Source organism: Sebastes fasciatus, chromosome 3 (assembly GCF_043250625.1).
Source record: "Sebastes fasciatus isolate fSebFas1 chromosome 3, fSebFas1.pri, whole genome shotgun sequence".
Lineage (NCBI taxonomy): Eukaryota > Metazoa > Chordata > Actinopteri > Perciformes > Sebastidae > Sebastes > Sebastes fasciatus.
Window position 1 is genome coordinate 20,440,786 of NC_133797.1, and position 19,866 is coordinate 20,460,651.

The window sequence follows — 19,866 nt, forward strand, 5'->3', positions numbered from 1 at the left end:
ACTCTATTTCCTTCCCGGGTAGCCGGAAATTAATAATATTCTCACTTATTTTGCAAGAAAAAAAAACAAAACACATTATTTAGTATATAACAAGAATTAAAATGATATAAAGTAACATCGATATAGACAAATACTGTATGTGTAATAATACATTTTTGTTCATAAAGTACAAATCGAGCAAGGAGATATGCTATTTTTGGCTAGTTTGGATTAAGAAAACAGAGTTGCAACTTGGGAAACAAGTAAAAATGTTTATTATTGTGTAGCGAACAGAATATATATATTTTTTAAATTCAGATTGTTATAGTCTTTGAGGATTCTGGAAATATCTTCAGAGCAGCAATATGTAAGGGATAATGTACAGCGATTTGGTCATTGTTGTGAAATAAACCCCGACAGGGTGATGAGGCACCCCGACGCGAAGGTTTATTTCAGAACCCGTTAGTTGTACATTATCCCGCTTATTACACGGCTACTTACGTAAGAAATCAATAATTTGACACAAAAACGGTCCGCCAGAGTCCGACATCAGAGCTGCGCCCATAAAGAAATAACAGACCGTAGAACGCTGTGATTGACCAATCAGAATCGAGTATCCAACAAAGCCCTGTAATAAATATTAAAATCTGGGTTTTTCAAAGATCATCAGGTGTTTCTTTTTTAAAAAAAACAAATGTTTAGCACCGTGGCTCAAATGTAATGAAATGGGTATTGGCATGAGAGGCAAAACTTGAGGCTAAGTTGAGCTTATGCTTTTACCCCGGACATGCAGCTCCTGGCATTTCACACCAGAGTTATATGATAAATTTAATTCGTCAAACAGTGCCTCCAGCTTTCACAGCATCTTAAGACTGTTGGGTACAAGCATTTAGAAAGAGCTTCTTCCAATAACAGACAGCAGCTGATGACCACCAAACAATGCCAGCAACCTTAACACCTCTTCCTAACATACAGCGAGCGAGCAAACTTGGGTGAATGGAGTGCGAAAAATTGTCTATATACTATAAGCGATGTCACATTATTATATAGAGAGAGTGATATTGATTAACTGTCAGTTACTTTCAGCGTCGGTTTTGACCAGTGAAAATAGGTTGAAGGTGCGCAAAACCTTGCATAAATAAAGCCAGGGTGAGCGGATTTTTTAAACTAGCAACACATCGCTTTGCCCGTTCGCTGACGCACGGAGAAGGTTAGGACATCTTCATTGGGATAAACTGAAACAATCTGATGTTCGCTCATTCGCATTGCCTCCAGTTAGGAAGAGGTGTTAGGGTTCAAACCTGACTTTTCCTATTGTACAGCTCTCTGGCAAATAAAAATAGCTGGGTTCACACAATGCTGATATGATCCTCTGCCTAGTTTCTTGTTATTTAGAGGTGATTCATCCTCATCAATGTGTCTCAGCCTTCAGGTATTCTTGAACACTTCACCTGCATACATGTAATCTGAATTATTTTTCATATCACCGTCACGATAATGGTAACAAACTGCAAAATATGTTGAATTGATGCTGGTATGCCAGTGTCACCAGCACGTTCTCATTCCTACAGCGTAAATTACAGACGCTTTGTCACGCCCATCTGCATTTGATACCAACGCTCAAAGCACCCTTTAGCGCCGGTATGAGACGCACCGGGCTTTCCATTAACTACAATGTAAAGTCACATTTTCACTGTAATTTTAAGCCCAACCATGTTGTTTTTTTACCAAACCTAACTAAGTGGTTTTGTTGCCTGAACCTAAGCAAGTGGTTTTGTTTAATTAATAACGTTAAGCATGTGTTATTGCGACTGAAAAGTAACGCCAAGGGGTCTGACAAAGCACCAGTATGTGACAAGTTGAGATGAGTGTCACTCACCATGTATTTGAAATGAGACGAAGAACACAGTGGTGTTACACCAACATGTGATTATCTGTAGGCTACATGCTTGAATGATCAGTGTACACATGAAGCATATTAAAAAAGAAAAAATCACATAAAAATGAAATAACTTGTCTGGCTTGGAGTCCACATCAAAATAAATACTTGAGTCTTTACAAAGAGGCATCATCTTATCTCAGTGCTTCAAAGTAACAATATCAACACAAATTGCATGACACTAAAAACCTACAAACCTTTATCTATGTCTAAAAGAAAACATCGCTTCTGTGACCAAAGCCATTGCACTCATGCCAGACTGTAGTGTCGCTTCTGCCATGTCTGACAGCTACGAACATCTGGGCTCATCACAGTAACTCACTTTAAACAATGATGTGTCGTTGTGTCTGTGTGTCTGCTGAGCAATTTGGAGATTTCAACCATGTGTTAATGTGATTTTGTGTCGACCGAAATACACGGGGCACGGACGTGACGCGTCACGTAGGCGGGGCGAGGCGTGTCATTTTTTTTCCTGCTACACAGCCTCCGTCTTTGTAGCGTGCGGTTGTTTCATAGCTTCACTGGGTGCATATTGAGCTTGAATTATATAATGCAGTTGGTTATGCAGGGTTTGGAAGCATAGGCTATATTAACTGGTGCTGAATTAATTAACTTTATATTTAACTACAGGATCATGGATACGCATTTTAATGTGAAATGTAAAATCACCCACAAGCTCTGCTGCATTGCATTGCCTCTGGTACAATGAGGTATTTATTTTAATCATTTTTAAATAAATGTACTCGTTTCTTACACAGTTCTATGTAGGTTTTACCTGTTGGAGGGCTGCATTGCAGGAAAAGAAAATAGACCGGCCACGTAAAAATTAGGGTTGCCCCCTCTGTCGACTAATACAAAGACTTTGGTCTTAGTCAACTAAGATTTCTTTAGGTGATTAGTCGTTTTTTATGCTTTTTTCATGCTGAATGAATTATTTCCAAGAAACTTATGAGCACATCTCTGGTAAACACAAGATTTAAAGTGGCGCTTTTGTGTGATTCTTTGTGGAGAAACTCAGTTTTACAGATCTGTCGACAAAATCGTATGAGTGTTAGTCGACTAAGAGTTTTTTTGGTTGAGGACAGCCCTTGTGAAAATAGAGATGAGCAGCGCGATGCCGTGTTCAGTGCAGCAGCTTCAGTTGATTACAAAGGCTGCGCTCTGCTGCAGGCATGCTGCGACAGAAGTGTCGCACAACGTCCGTGCCCCATGTATTTCGGCCGTTACCTGCAGGTCGATTTTAGAAAAAAGATCTGAGATTCTTCATAAAAACTGCATTTCAAATATTTAAATTTTTCAGGCTTTTGAAATAAAAAAAATGTTAAAAAAATTGACAAGTTTTGTTCTTTTTAAAAACAACGCTGCGCTGTACATATATACGATTGTGCTTTTGAACACGTACTCGCACAGTCCAGCTGACCCACACATATGTAGTTCTTGTTTCTCTCTTCGTGCTCTGCTCCAGATGTGCACGCCAGTTTTCTCCCAATCGTCGTCACCAGCAAGCATGTCTGCAGGTTGCCGGGACAACCAAGACTCGTCCTCGGAGTCAACCTGGTTCACGAGGCACCGACTGGACCAGACGGAATCATCTGATGCTCGTAGTAACAGCTTTATGCCTTGGCTGGTTTCGTCAGTAATAAATAAATAAATACTCCAGGGGTCAGGTGCACAACAATACGTCTGGTCTGAGCATGCTCAGTGACCCGCGTCTGATCCCTGAACCTTTTGCCAGGTCACACTGACTGGTTGTTTTATGTGGCATTCAGTCTATTCGGTTGCCACAGATGGTGAAGCGGTCTATTTCCAGCAAGTCTTTCTTGGGCGTTCTGTGTTCAACTCTTTCCCCTTCCAGTCTCGTGTCGGCGTTGATGATTTTGTCATCGTCCTCCTCGTCAGGCGTCGTCAGGAAAGTGTCCGAGTCGCTCTTGGGGAGTGTTGGGGCAGAGCTCTCTGCCGTGTTGGCGGGCGGAGAAATGTCTGCTGCCAGTGATATTCCTCCTTTGTCAGTTGTGGGTTCTATTAGAGAGAGAGTGGTAGAGTTTATTACAAGCAGCAGAGGAACATAAATACATACATAGTACAACTGAACCTCTCTAAACCCCTCCACCAAAGAGAAATTGTCCAATCATAGCGTACCAACTGTAACTACGACAAGTCTGAAGCTTTGAATTTCTCTGCATGTTGAAGTGCATGTGGCTGTAGTAAGACTGAAACTCAGCAGTCTTTAGATAGGTTGATGGGTGGTAACTGAGCATTACTTCTAAGGCCAAGAGGAACATCATTAACTAACTAAATTAGTTTGTGGGGTATAGGTTACAAAACACAATCACAACTAGCACATCCACTGTATTTCTGTATGAAAGTCAATCCTGGATGTTACTATATATGATTAAGTTACATTAACAGCTGTGTTCTGTTACATTTGGGGAGGCTTGCACTACAGCATCACGAGCAATGTTACCTGAGATAAAGTTATGCTTGCCAAACACATCGGTTAGTCGTCAACATAAAAGCTTTTCTCTTAAACATACTATTTGAAATACAAACAAGCTAAACAGCCAAACAGGATCATGTTTGAACAAAATAACAATCTGATTTTTTTTTTCTTTTATCATACTTAAAACACACATCAGCGGAAAGGGTTGAACATTTTAAAGGACTTCTCACACCCTGCAAACACTCTATTCAGTCTTCTACATTCGGGTAAAAGACTACGCAGTATTAGGACTAAAACATCCCGCTTCAACAATAGCACTTATCCTGAAGCAATCTGCATCCTAAATGCTTCACCTGCTGTATAAACAAGCACATGCACTTTAACTTGTCACTTTAAGGGCCTGAGCCATCTGGTTGCACTTTTGCATTTATTGTGTAGTTACTGTATTGTTATTGTGGTAGTAAGTTTTGTTTTGAGTGTTATGTGATTATATGTTTTGTTGTTGAGCGCACATAAACAAATTCCTAATCAACTGCAGTTGATATGGCAATAAATTATTGAATCTTGAATCTGGAAACACTGAAATACTGTACAATACTTGTTCTTTATCTTGTTGGCTATATATTGTTTAAAGTTGATGCAGCTGTGCGTAGCACTATTGCCCAAGCAAAAGTTCCCCTTGGGGACAATAACGTATATCTTATCTTAACTTAACTTAACTAAGAAGGGTGGGATTTCAGATTCAGAGATAGAGAGAGAGATAAATGGCTACCTTGCTCCGGTGAAATGTGAACGTGTTTGGTGCGGTTAGCTCTGGAGTTTGCACGGCTGGAGACGGCGGAGGGTGGAGGGTCGGAGAGCTTTTCCTCCATGTTGGCCTCTTTGACAAACATACAAGATGTCCCCAGCAGAATGATACTGTTGAGCACCTTCAAAGTGATCATCCTGCTCACACACACACAAAACATGTGGATATGTGAAAAAGGGCAAACATTAAAAACTACATACACACATTAAGAAACACTAATAACACTGCAAATGTGTGTTCAAAACTCGTAAAAGACCACTTGACATTTACCCCAGGTAAAACAGCAGCACACACATAAAGGAGAGCGAACCCTGAATCTTCACTGAGCTGGTCACGACTCTGATCAACTGAAAAAAAGAAACACATCATCAGATGTAAAATGTTTATACAATCAACATTAGAATATCAACAGCAATGGATATTTTCATAAACAGAGACTGACCAGCAGAGCTAAAGGAAGGGGGATGAAGCCCATTCTTCTGGATACGGAGTCACTGTAGTCTGTGTAAGCCTGAAAATACATTTAAGACATTTTCGCACAATGCATCAACAAGATATTCTTCTTCTTTCCCAAACAATGCATTTTACAATTAGTCATTACATAACAATACTTAGTCAAATTATGATATGTCACATCAGGAAAGATTAGAGGACAATTCCTCAATATTGCAAATATCAGTGTCTGTTTGGCATTCAGTCTTTAAACAGATGTAGTGATTAGTAATGGAAAAGCATTTGCAGAATAAATAATAACATAATGGAAAAACTCTAGTTTGCAGTAAGAGTGGGCAGTATAGCCATATATACTGCGAGACAATAAAAATATGTCATCCATCAGAGGGTTTACTGTTTATATTAATATCCTACTGTTAACACCGTGGTGATTGTACACTCAGTATCTCTGCTTGTACTTGGACATTGTGGATAATGTAGCAGGATTTTTGCTATAATGTGAAAAAGTACTCAAGTAGTTGATTTTCATATATTCAATTTACCGAAATAGACAAAAAGAGACATTCCCTTCCAGGTAGTTTATCTATAAACTACAGTATGTTGTCTAAGAGAGCTCAACGTACTGCAACTTAAGAAATCACAAGAAAATAGAAAATAAAAACAAGCACAGGTGTTTTGTCGAATTGCATTTTTTTTTTTAAATTGCAGTGCAATGAGCTCACTGGCACAATTTAATTACTAGAAAATTTACAAAGTCACAAAATGTACTGATAGTACAATATAAACAATACAATATACAATATAAACAAAAGATTTTATCCATAACCCTCCACCGTAATTAGGGCCGCAACTAACTTATTCTATTAATCTGCCGATAATTTTCCTCGATTAATCGGTTGGTCTATAAAATTTCAGAACATAGTGAAAAATGTTCATCCTAGTTTCTCAAAGCCTAAGGTGATGTCTTTAAATGTCTTGTTTGGTTAGTCCCAAACCCAAAGATAATCAGTTTAATATGATGTAAAACAGAGAAAAGCAGGTAATTTCCGTATTTGAGAGGCTAACAACAGCATTTTCTGCAATTTTTGCATAAAAAATCACTGAAACTACAAATCGATTATTAAAATATTTGGCAATTTTTTTCTGTCGATCGACTAATCGATTAGTTGACTAATCGTTGCAGCTCTACCCGTAATAAGAGTTTCTCAAACTTTTATGACCTGTGACCTAATTTGATCCTAGCAATTAGAGAAAGTGCATGTTATCATGTTGATTTATATATGAAATATTATGTACTTGTACTGTATATTCTCTTTCAGGAGCACAATGCAGCACCAGAGTGGGGAGATGTAAGAATCATGATATACAATATTTGTTTTAATTATGACAAAATACAGTTAATAAGACAAGTATAAATCCATCACTTTCCTTCGTCCCCAAAAAGCAACCCAACATTGGATCCTGACCCTGAGTTAGAGAACCTCTGGTCTAGTTTGGAAGGAAATCTGATATTTGAACTCATTTCACTCACATTTTTCTGTCGACTGCTGACAAGGTCAAAGGCAAGGCTGGCTCTGTATTCTCCGTATACCTGGAAAACGACACACAGTAACGCAACATTAGTCTGTAAATTAACAAAATATCAAACAAATATACAGTTATTGACATAGATGGAATGAGCAGAGGGTATCTGAGTTATGAAAAGGGAAGGTACAGTATGGGTAGTGGCATGAGATGAACCGAATTGATTTTGATAAAACCAGCGTAAAAAAAAAGACAAAAACTAAAATGAGCACACATGGATTAAATGTGAATGAGTATGGATACACAATGTGCTTGAACGCTAGCTTTGTGTGAGTGAGGTTTGTGTGATTAGGTTTGACACTTTAGAGATAAAGGGGTTAATCCCTTCCTGTTGAGTTAAATTCTGTGACATAACCAAAGTAACAACTCTTTGAAGGAAATCAAAGAGTGAAGGAGGTGGGAAGTAAACAAAGTCATGATGAAACAAGAACAAATGAAATACACCTAGTGTAAGTCAGTGTAGGGCAGAATATAGTCAAGTCTGTTAAGCTTAAAGATTCATTCACGTTTGAAAAAGTACATGAACAAGATAATCTTAACTCAAGGTCCACTTGCTAGTTTTCTCCTGAGATTTTGACTGCATCTCACTGTCTTCGTCAGTGGATGGAGTTTGCTCAGTGTCAAGCAACCACATCCAAAACTGATCAGTCATTGTTACAGTAGGTATCACTAGCAGTAGCTATTACACTAAGTTAAGTGTAAAAAATCACACTTTTTCAGTCACACAGAGATCTAGTGTGACTTTTGCTTTTCAAGAAACATCATTATCTTCATCGCAAATAAACGTCCATAAATCTGATTAGACTCAAAGAAAAAATTGTGCTCCTTATAACTCCAGAACTTGATCAAGAATCATCATGTTTTTAAGTTTTCTTCTGAATAAAAGTAAAACAGTGACAGCTATCTGTACAACAATGAGTACACTGCAAAGTGGAACTTCTAATAGCTAATTCGGCATCATTTTAATGGTGCCAATTTGCCAAAATGTAAACAAACATAGGCTAAAATAGGGGCTCAAGTTGTAGCCCACAGCTAACTAACTGAATCCATGGTGACATTGTACTTCCTGTTTAAAAACCCCACAGCATTCTGGGAGCTGTAGTTCCAAAATTTAGAGCATGATTATCCCCAAAATAGAAGACAAAGAATAGGACGTGGTACTGATACTGTCCTCTTTCCTTTCATATACAGATACTACAACATATACTACAAAAAAGTAAATATTAAACTACATAAAACGTTTTTTCTTCATAAAAATAGTCTTAAAACATGTTAAGCACAACTTGTGTACAACCTGATGGCATTCCTAAATATCCCAAATTATTCTGAAAACAACAATAAATGGCCACAACTTAATGGATAAACTGTGAAAGTACTGTTTGCAAAAAGGGACTCACATCAGCACTGATGTCATTGAATTTGGTGATGAAGGCGTGCTTCACGACATCCACAGCAACCTCTGAGAAAATCACCATGACTACATCAGGAAACAGCACCCACAAGTGGTCTGAAAACAAAAATTAAAGACTGATTAGTGTCAATATTCAGTATTATATTAGATATAGAAGTCAGTTCACTGAAGGAGACCCCAGGATGTGCCTGTGAGGAGCAGTGTGATGTGACTTCTAACTGTCATATAGATAAACCAGGTGGGTAGATGTCAGTAATGTTACGTTATCTGTGCAGCGCTGCGTTAGTTACCAGGGTTCCATGAGAACTGCTCCATGTTTCTCAGACAGACGATGAGCAGGAGGATGTAGTTGGTGAACCTCTCTTTTATGTCTGTGGGAAACAAACAAATCAATCCTGGATTAACCTACTTTGCACTCACTGCGGCTGAGCTCAATTCCATAAATTTACCTTGCACCAAATCACCAAGTTCAAAGGCTGAGTGGCAAAATATCCACAGACCGCTGATTTTGCGGCACATATTTGTCTGTTTTTAGGTATCATTCGCCACTTACCGCTGTTTGACATCTGGAAAAGGTTGTTCTTTTCAAACTTTTTGAACACGCTGCCTTTAATCTCCACAAACTGCAGAAAAAAAAACAAATATCATGGCTGAACTCATGCTGCATGCCCTTTTAATTGATTTAAAGGTGTCCGTGTGCATCCTACTCACGTTGTTTGACATCATGATGGTGAGCAGGGACTTGTTGTGGGAGTTGAAGGCTACGTTGAGAGTGGTGGCTTGAACCATGATGAGGATGGCATGGAGAACTGGACACAAACATGCTGAGGAAAAACATACACTGACGACTACAGTAAAGAATATCATGCTGTGTGTTCAGTCTGATGTACTAATGTTCTAATGTGCACTTTCTAATAGTCTGAAATAAAGCAGTTAGAGGTTGCAACTATTTCATTATTGATTAATCTGCAGATTATTTTCAAGTAATTGACACATTGTTTTGTCAATAAATCACCCAACAATAGTGGAAAATGCCTCTCAAAGCCCAAGTTGACATCTTCAAATTGCTTCTGTTGTCCAACCAATAGTCTACAATTCATGTCCACCAGATCCGGCAAGGACACTAGGGGACACGCTGCTCCACTCAACTGGCCACTCAAGCGGTGACGTACCATATCGTGGAGTGCACCTGATTGGTCCCTGGTTTTCTGCTTGCCGTTTCAAACAGGAAACAACATGGCAGCCTGCTCATAAACTTTCTGTTATTTCGTCTAAACGACCCATCAAAAATCTGCTTCTGAAAACATTTGAGGCGAGAAATAGGCTACGCCACTGCTGAATCTCGTTTCATTTTATAACTATATTGCCTAGTTTGAGAGCTTGGTCCACGTTTCGTTAGCCAGACGCTTCGTGCTGGACGGGCTCATGTTCATAAAGTTGAGATTTTTCAACTTTATGCAAATATAGACCTCCGACCCTCCAACGATTAAACCGACTACTTTTTCATCTACACTGAGAAGATCATGTGCCAGTTTTAAGAAACATACGCTGAGAAATTAATTGTCATCCCAGACTGCTAAACTCTCATGCGTGTAGGGAAATACATGTGTAGATATAATTTACACAGACTGTCAACAACAATCACAGGTCCTTCTCAGTGAGGATACAGACGTAGAGCACAGCCATGAGGAAGTGAGGGATCACGCCTATGTGCGCTCTCTTCTTCTCCTTTGGTTCTGTGGCTGTCCAGTACAGGGCGTCCAGGATGTCCTGGCCAAATGATGAGAACAGGCGGTCTGCCACCTGACAACACAGCAGGGGAAGGACAAGAGGAGGCAAGAGAGTGAATAAGTTGGTGGCTCACTTGTCAGTACAATCAGAGTTATATAAACATAATTATAGCAGTATTATCTGGGTGTACCTCTAACATGTTGTATATGATGTAGAGTTTGATGACAGACTGTCCCCTGATGAGGTGGTACATCATGGAGTAATCCACGTAGCTCATCATAGAGTAACACAGCACCATAATGAAGCCTTTCAGCATATCACACACCTGGGCTGGCTGGAGCAGGCGGGAGCCACTAAAACACACACACACACATTACACATGGAAGAAATGTTCACTAAAGAAAGAACAGAAGAGATTATCATCTGTCTGAACAAAGTGAAGAATGACTCTACTGCCCTCTAGAGGTTGAGAACAATGTTGTACTCATTGCTTGTACTAGGAGTATTGTTTTAAATTTTTAACTAATACATCTTTGGTCAAAAATTCTAAGAAATTTATAGTGTTATTAAAATAGAGAAAAGAAGCAAATCCTCACATCTGAGAAGGTGAAAACCAGAGAGCTTTTTGCTTGAATGATGACTTGAACAATTTCAACCCAACTCAATCGATAATCACGCACACAACTCACAAAGTGCAATCCAACCCTTGTGCAATATGCTATTTATTTATTTTCTTAAATGGATATTTTTACTGCTTGTTATATTTTGTTATCATATTTTATTGTATTATATTTTACATGTCCTTGTATATTTACTATATATTTTCTTTCTATTATGGAGCCTCTCAGTAAAAGCATTTAACACGATTGTACTTGTATAACCGGAGTGACAATAAACATCAGGAATTTTATCAACATTGTTGTTGGTTAATTTACTATTGATCAACATACGATTAATCGACTAACCATTTTGATTGACAAGCCCTGGTTTGTACAGATGTACAAACACATTCAAACTGGGAGCGTATATTTTCCTTTAGAGCTAAAACATTCAGTCGATCATCAGAAAATGTATCTGCAACTTTTTTTGATTATCTCTTAAGACTTACGATCAAAAATGCTTTTGAAAACATTTGATGGTTCCAGTGAGGTTTCATGTGAGGATTTGCTGCTTTTCCTTGTCGCACATTATAGTAAACTAAATATCTTTGTACTGTTGGTTTTGTTTTAATGGCCATTTTCCCAATTTTCTGATGTTTTATGGACCAAACAATTCCAAGAAAATATTTGGCAGAATAATGCATGCTAATATAACAGCTCTACAATGAATATAGCCTTTTATGACTCTAACAAAATTAGGTCTTTGTTAAAACTGTATCACAGGGGTGTTGATTCAAATCTATGAGAGGCTTATTAAAAGATGTTTAATTATTAGTCAAATATCAATTGGCCAATGATCGATTCAGAAAATGTATTTAAATTTGCATCCCTAATACCTGAGCATATACTTTACCTGACGCCACAGCAAGGCAACGTGATAAGCCGTAAAAGGGCCAGAATCACCCTGAGGGGCAGCAGGGTGAACACATAAAGGAAGGCATCCAGACAGAGGAAGAAGCCGAATGTCATCAACTAAAGAGAGAAAATGTGAGACAGACATAGAGAGGGAGAATATTTATTTATTCCTGACTTTTGCCTTTCACTAAAAAATCCCAGTTTGTGTGTTTACCTTCTCAAGCTCCTTGGGGATGCGGAGGCAGGTGTAGACCCTCTCTCTGCGCTCTGTGTATTTGGCCTCATTGTGTTCCAGGAAGTAGCCTCTGGTCAGCTCAGTCGTTATAAATCGGACCAGAGACAAGTCTAGAGCCAGAAATGAACAGAAGGAAAAGTATTGATCACATACAGAAACTTACTATGGAGGACAGAACCTGCCAGAATAAAAAATGAATAAGTAAATAAATAAATGACTGATGATATTTATGATATTAATTGTCCCTTTTATTTATTTTTATTAACTTTTACATTTATGTATTTCATTTAGCATTATTTTTTAAATGTATTTCAAAATGTATTTATTCATTATTAAATTGTCTGTATTTATTTATTTATTTCTGTATTCCTTTCTTTATACATTTACACAATAAATACATTTACAAATAAATGTAAAATAAATAAATAAATAAATGCAAAAATAAGTAAATATAAAAGTTAATAAAAATAAATTAAAGGGAAAATTAAACAGAATAGTAGATAGATAGAAATAAATGTAAATTGAAAAAAAAGCAAATTAAAATAATTACCAATGTCACATTTTATCAATGAATGCATACATTTATTTTTAATATTATTTGTGGTACATTTAATGGCATATTTATTCATTTATCTAGTCATTTATTTATTAATTTTGGATTTTGGCAAGTTCTGTCCTCAATAATAAATATCTAAGGGAAATTTACCTGCCAATGAGGCCTCACACCTTGGTGTTAAGATACCTAGCATCCTAGATACCTTTGATGACTTCAATCATTGTTAACAGGAGGTAACTGTATTTTCACTGCAAACGAAGAGGAGTCCTTAGCTAATAAGAAACCGTTAAAATTTGCATTAAGATAAAAAATACCATCACTATATGACGAGATATATGTGGACAACCAAATACTAAACCCATATGTCATTGTTGAACATCTCATTCCAAAACCATAAACCCGCTGCTACAACAGCCTTCACTGTTCTGGGAAAGTTTCCAAAGACTTTTGGATCCTGGTACGACAGCATAAGCCTTTCTCACAGCACACATTTTGACTTGTCACATTAAGAAATGTACAGGTGTTACTAATAACACTAACGATGTCTTCTGTGAAAAAGGCCTACTGGTGAGACTGAGACTGATGTTGGTTGATAAGTCACGGCTCACAGCTGGGGTTCGTCCCAAAATTGTTGGATGATGTTGAGTTCAGGGCTCTGTGAAGGCCAGTCAAGTTCCTCTACACCCAACTGGGAAAAACATTTTCTTTATGGGCTTTGCTTTGTGCAGGGGAGCATTGTTGGGTTGAAACAGCAAAAGGCCTTCATCAAACACAAAGTTTGAAGCACACTATTGAATCTGGCGATACGACTTTACCCCTGTATCATGATACAGGGGTAAAGATTCAATATATTGCGATACTGTAAGCTCGGCAATATATTGCGATTTTTAAAATCTAATTTTAGGAAAATTGTGATAGTATAAAGAACACACCGCCATATGCATAAAATCTGAGTAAAAAAAAAGCTTACTTTTTTTAATGCAATCAGACTAGTAGGATCTGCATTTACTGAGTTAATCTTTGCACATAAACTATTGATTATAAAATCAATACAAGGTTTTTAGAATCGATTTGCAATGAATTGCAATACTCAATATTTTTCGATATTTTCTTCCACCCTTAGTGGTAACCTTAATCCCTGACTATTTTTAATTTAGGAATTACTTTTAAAATATAATACTTCTTAATATAACCTAACCTATAAGCCATGGTGGCAGGTGGCCTGAAATTGTTTATCTGCCACAGCCAACATTGACCCTGTATTTGGCAGGTGGCAGGTGCTAATTTCATCCGCTGGAACAGAGCCATGATTATTGTTATCAGTAACACCTGTGCATTTCCTACCATGTCCAGTCAAAATGTTTGCTTTGAAAAAGGACTAACTTTATGGAAGTGCAATACTAAATCATTGGAGTGCTTTAACTGGAGCCTAGTTTAAAGCATGAAGAACGACCATAGAGGAAAAAGTACACCATGTGAACAATGGATGTTCTGTCCACATACTTGTGTCCCTATAAACAGTATGTAACATTACCCTCTCAGCAGTATGTAATGTTACCCACTCAGCAGCTTGTAACGTTACCCACTCAGCAGCATGTAACGTTACCCACTCAGCAGCATGTAACGTTACCCACTCAGCAGCATGTAACGTTACCCACTCAGCAGCATGTAACGTTACCCACTCAGCAGCATGTAACGTTACCCACTCAGCAGCATGTAACGTTACCCACTCAGCAGCATGTAACGTTACCCACTCAGCAGTATGTAACGTATACTGTAACGTTACCCACTCAGCAGTATGTAACGTATACTGTAACGTTACCCACTCAGCAGCTTGTAACGTTACCCACTCAGCAGCATGTAATGTTACCCACTCAGCAGCATGTAACGTTACCCACTCAGCAGCATGTAACGTTACCCACTCAGCAGCATGTAACGTTACCCACTCAGCAGTATGTAACGTATACTGTAACGTTACCCACTCAGCAGTATGTAACGTATACTGTAATGTTACCCACTCAGCAGCTTGTAACGTTACCCACTCAGCAGCATGTAATGTTACCCACTCAGCAGCATGTAATGTTACCCACTCAGCAGTATGTAACGTATACTGTAACGTTACCCACTCAGCAGTATGTAACGTATACTGTAATGTTACCCACTCAGCAGCTTGTAACGTTACCCACTCAGCAGCATGTAATGTTACCCACTCAGCAGTATGTAACGTATACTGTAAAGTTACCCACTCAGCAGCATGTAACGTTACCCACTCAGCAGTATGTAACGTATACTGTAACGTTACCCACTCAGCAGTATGTAACGTATACTGTAATGTTACCCACTCAGCAGCTTGTAACGTTACCCACTCAGCAGCATGTAACGTTACCCACTCAGCAGTATGTAACGTATAATGTAACGTTACCCACTCATCAGTATGTAACGTTACCCACTCAGCAGTATGTAACGTATACTGTAACGTTACCCGCTCAGCAGTATGTAACGTTACCCACTCAGCAGTATGTAACGTTACCCACTCAGCAGTATGTAACGTATACTGTAGCGTTACCCACTCAGCAGTATGTAACGTTACAGCAGTATGTAACGTTACAGCAGTATGTAACGCATACTGTAGCGTTACCCACTCAGCAGTATGTAACGTTACAGCAGTATGTAACGCATACTGTAGCGTTACCCACTCAGCAGTATGTAACGTTACAGCAGTATGTAACGTTACAGCAGTATGTAACGTTACCCACTCACTCAGCATGTAACGTTACAGCAGTATGTAACGTTACAGCAGTATGTGACGTTACAGCAGTATGTGACGTTACAGCAGCATGTAACGTTACAGCAGTATGTAACGTTACAGCAGTATGTGACGTTACAGCAGCATGTGACGTTACAGCAGCATGTAACGTTACAGCAGTATGTAACGTTACAGCAGTATGTAACGTTACCCACTCACTCAGCATGTAACGTTACAGCAGTATGTAACGTTACCCACTCATCAGTATGTAACGTTACCCACTCAGCAGTATGTAACGTATACTGTAACGTTACCCGCTCAGCAGTATGTAACGTTACCCACTCAGCAGTATGTAACGTATACTGTAGCGTTACCCACTCAGCAGTATGTAACGTTACCCGCTCAGCAGTATGTAACGTATACTGTAGCGTTACCCACTCAGCAGTATGTAACGTTACCCACTCAGCAGTATGTAACGTTACCCACTCAGCAGTATGTAACGTTACCCGCTCAGCAGTATGTAACGTTACCCACTCAGCAGTATGTAACGTTACCCACTCAGCAGTATGTAACGTATACTGTAGCGTTACCCACTCAGCAGTATGTAACGTTACAGCAGTATGTAACGTTACAGCAGTATGTAACGCATACTGTAGCGTTACCCACTCAGCAGTATGTAACGTTACAGCAGTATGTAACGTTACAGCAGTATGTAACGTTACCCACTCACTCAGCATGTAACGTTACAGCAGTATGTAACGTTACAGCAGTATGTGACGTTACAGCAGCATGTAACGTTACAGCAGTATGTAACGTTACAGCAGTATGTGACGTTACCCACTCACTCAGCATGTAACGTTACAGCAGCATGTGACGTTACAGCAGCATGTAACGTTACAGCAGTATGTAACGTTACAGCAGTATGTAACGTTACAGCAGTATGTAACGTTACCCACTCACTCAGCATGTAACGTTACAGCAGTATGTGACGTTACCCACTCACTCAGCATGTAACGTTACAGCAGTATGTAACGTTACAGCAGTATGTAACGTTACAGCAGTATGTAACGTTACCCACTCACTCAGCAGCACTCCTCAATGGGCCTGTGCAAAGAAACACTTTGACAGAGAAGCAAACTGGCCTATTTGACTCCTGCATGATTACACACAGTAATGAGTGCTGAAAGAGGGGTTATAATGTGGATGCATGTAACATAAATGAGCTACATAACGTTACTTTAACTCAGCTCAGTGTTTAAGAAACAGTAGCTATGGTGACACAGTGAAGTTAGCTCCTGAGAGATCAAGCTGCACAGACTTAGTAACTGATTGTAACTGCGTGCACAAGCAACACAGATAACCACACATACAGTGCAGTAATGCTGAATAACCCGTGAATAGCAGATCAATCAGCAGCTCCCCGTTAGCTATCTGCTGTCAGACTGTAGGCTGTGATAATAACACCGAGGCTAGCTCTCTCACCTGACAGGTTGCGTTTCTTCCCCTTACTGCCGCCGTTTTTATCGCTGAACCCCAACGTTTCGGTGACTCCGTCTTTCTCCTTGTTCTTCTTCTCTGTGTTGGCAGCCTTCCCGTCTCTCTCCCTGTCCTCCTTCTCCTTCTCCTGCTCCTCTCCCAGACCTGACGACAGCGAGTCCGCCATCTTCACCAAACGGTCTGCTGCTGCCCTGGGAGACTGACATCTGCGTCACACGCTCTGACGTCAACACGTCAACGCGTAGTGATGCAGGGGAATCACCTGCAGGTGTCGCCAAAAGCCCCAGTGAGTACATGTCACACCTTAGTTTAGTACTATCATTATTATTATTTTTTTCGACATACTATAATATCACTTTCTTTTCGACATACTATACTATGACTTTTTTTCAATATACAAATGTATGACTTTTTTATTCTTTTCGACATACTATACTATGACTTTTTTTAATTTTTTCGACATACTATACTATGACTTTTCTTTTACATACTATACTATGACTTTTTTTATTTTTTTGACGTACTACACTATGACTTTTTTTTTACATACTATACTATGACTTTTTAATTTTTTCGACATACTATACTATGACTTTTTAAATTTTTCGACATACTAAACTATGACTTTTTACATTTTTTCGACACACTATACTATGACTTTTTTTACATACTATACTATGACTTTTTTCGACATACAACGCTATGATCTTTTTCGACATAATATACTATGATTTGTTTTTATTTTTTCAACATATTATACTATGATTTTTTTTTTTTCGACATACTATACTATGACTTTTTTTCCACATACTATACTACGACTATTTTATTCTTTCCGACATACTATACTATGACTAATTTAATTTTTTAGATATACTATACTATGACTTTTTTTATTTTTTCGACATACTATACTATGACTTTTTAAATTTTTTCGAAGCACTATACTATGACTTTTTTCGACATACTATACTATGACTTTTTTAATTTTTTCCAAATACTATACTATGACTTTTTTTCAACATACTATACTATGAATTTCTTTTTACATAATATACTATGATTTTTTTTTTTTTCGATATACTATACTGATTTTTTTTTTTTTCGACATACTATGCTATAATTTTTTTTTTTTTCCACATACTTTAGTTGATTGCTCGATTGATGAAATTATTAATGACTGGTTGATTGATTCCCCCCCCCCCCTCCCTTAAAGATCTTTGCTGACAAAATCAATCAGACATTACATCTTGATTAAAAGACAGAGGAATTACCTGTCAGAATAAGATTTCAAATTAATACAATAAGTATTCAGCCAAAATACATCAAATGACAAAAAATACAACAACAATAAAAAAGTAAAAAATGATAACAAATAATGAAGAATAACGAACATAAGCAATTAGTTTGTGGTAATATGCACCACGAAAGCACAACATAAATAAAATTATTTATATGGATCCTGCATTTTCCTTGAGAGCCTGTCTTGTGGATGAGTGCTGTATAAAAGTCTAGTTTTAGTACATTAGATATTTAGTAAAAATTAAGCCTACATGCCATGGTGTGTATTTTTTAAATATATTTGTTTAATCAAATGAATACAAACTAGCTGCATTGTTGGAATGTAACTAAGTACATTTACTCAAGTACTATACTTAAGTTAAATTTTGAAATAGGCTACTTGTAATTTACTTGAGTACTTCCATTTTCTGCTACTTGAGACTTCTACTCCACTACATTTATTTCACAGTTATAGATACTTTTTACATTAAAAAACACGTAATAGGATGCAGTACTATACTTTAAATCTACCCAGTAGTACACAAAGTATCTACAATTGTCTCCAAGATGAGGATCTACAACATTAAAATGCTCTTACATGTACAGTATGTGTTAGTGATAAAAACAGAATAATATGATATTCTATAATAATATAACACTGAATGGAGTCATTCTGCACAGTAAGCACTTTTACTTTGATACTTTAAGTACATTTTGCTGATATACGTCTGTAATTTTACTTAATTAACATTTTGAATTTGCTTGTAGCGGATTATTTTTAGACTATGGTGTTTCTACTTTTACTTAAGTAAAGTATCTGAGTACTTCTTCCACTATACTGACTAGCTGACATACATTAAAACTGGAGAGGGCTGAATTCCAGCAGCATCAGTACAAAATATAATAAAGGTAGCATGTAGTCTTCTACACACTGAACATGAGGACACATGTACTTACTGAATGTTCCAAGGTACATAATGTACCCAATGTGCAGATTGTGGAGGAATGAGGTTCAACAGGGCTCACAGCTCATTTTTGCCCCGGGGCTCCCTAGTGCACGGCTGGATTAACATTGCTTGGAGAACCTGGGCCAAGAGTGAGCCTCTGGGTCCCTCTTAAACACTTTGTTACTAGTTCCTTTACTGGAATATTGTAAAGTGTATAGTAGGCTAATAGTACCATGTACCATATGTACCATAAGTGCAGCATAAAGCTAGATTTTTACAGTTTTTTTTCTTAGGACAGAGTTTCAAGATCAGAGCAAGTTTAAGGTCCTTATCGTGTCAGTGGATATTTTTGATAATAAAACATATAATCACGATATAAAGGACCAATATATACAATAAGCCTATAACAAGAACAAGATAAAGTACAATATATAACATGCCTATAACATAACAATAACTATATAAAGTACCAAAATATACAATATAACATAACAATATAAAGTACCAATATACACAATAGGCCTATAACATAACAATTACAATATACAATATAACATAGCAATAAACTAGATAAAGTACCCAATATACATATAACATAGCAATAAAAAGATAAAGTACCAAAATATAAATATGCCTATATCCTATAAGATGTAGGCTCCTGTAAATCCTACACTGGTTCCTCTGTGTTTATGTCTGACCTTTAGTGGTCTGTCTTATAATGGCGACCACATTCAGCCATTCTGAC

At 37.8% G+C, this 19,866-nt stretch overlaps 1 protein-coding gene across 1 annotated transcript; it reads right to left on the minus strand.

The window, feature by feature from the left end:
• Positions 1 to 671: 671 nt before the first annotated feature.
• Positions 672 to 17,139, minus strand: tapt1b (transmembrane anterior posterior transformation 1b). Its single transcript, XM_074629498.1, has 14 exons — positions 16,879 to 17,139; positions 12,074 to 12,204; positions 11,858 to 11,976; positions 10,536 to 10,698; positions 10,282 to 10,417; positions 9,326 to 9,423; positions 9,168 to 9,237; positions 8,905 to 8,985; positions 8,601 to 8,710; positions 7,151 to 7,210; positions 5,609 to 5,677; positions 5,437 to 5,513; positions 5,131 to 5,303; positions 672 to 3,937 (listed from the first exon to the last, which is right to left on the minus strand). The coding sequence occupies exons 1-14, from the start codon at positions 17,057 to 17,059 to the stop codon at positions 3,684 to 3,686; spliced, it is 1,722 nt and encodes a 573-aa protein (XP_074485599.1). The 5' UTR covers positions 17,060 to 17,139; the 3' UTR covers positions 672 to 3,683.
• Between the last annotated feature and the right edge of the window lie 2,727 nt (positions 17,140 to 19,866).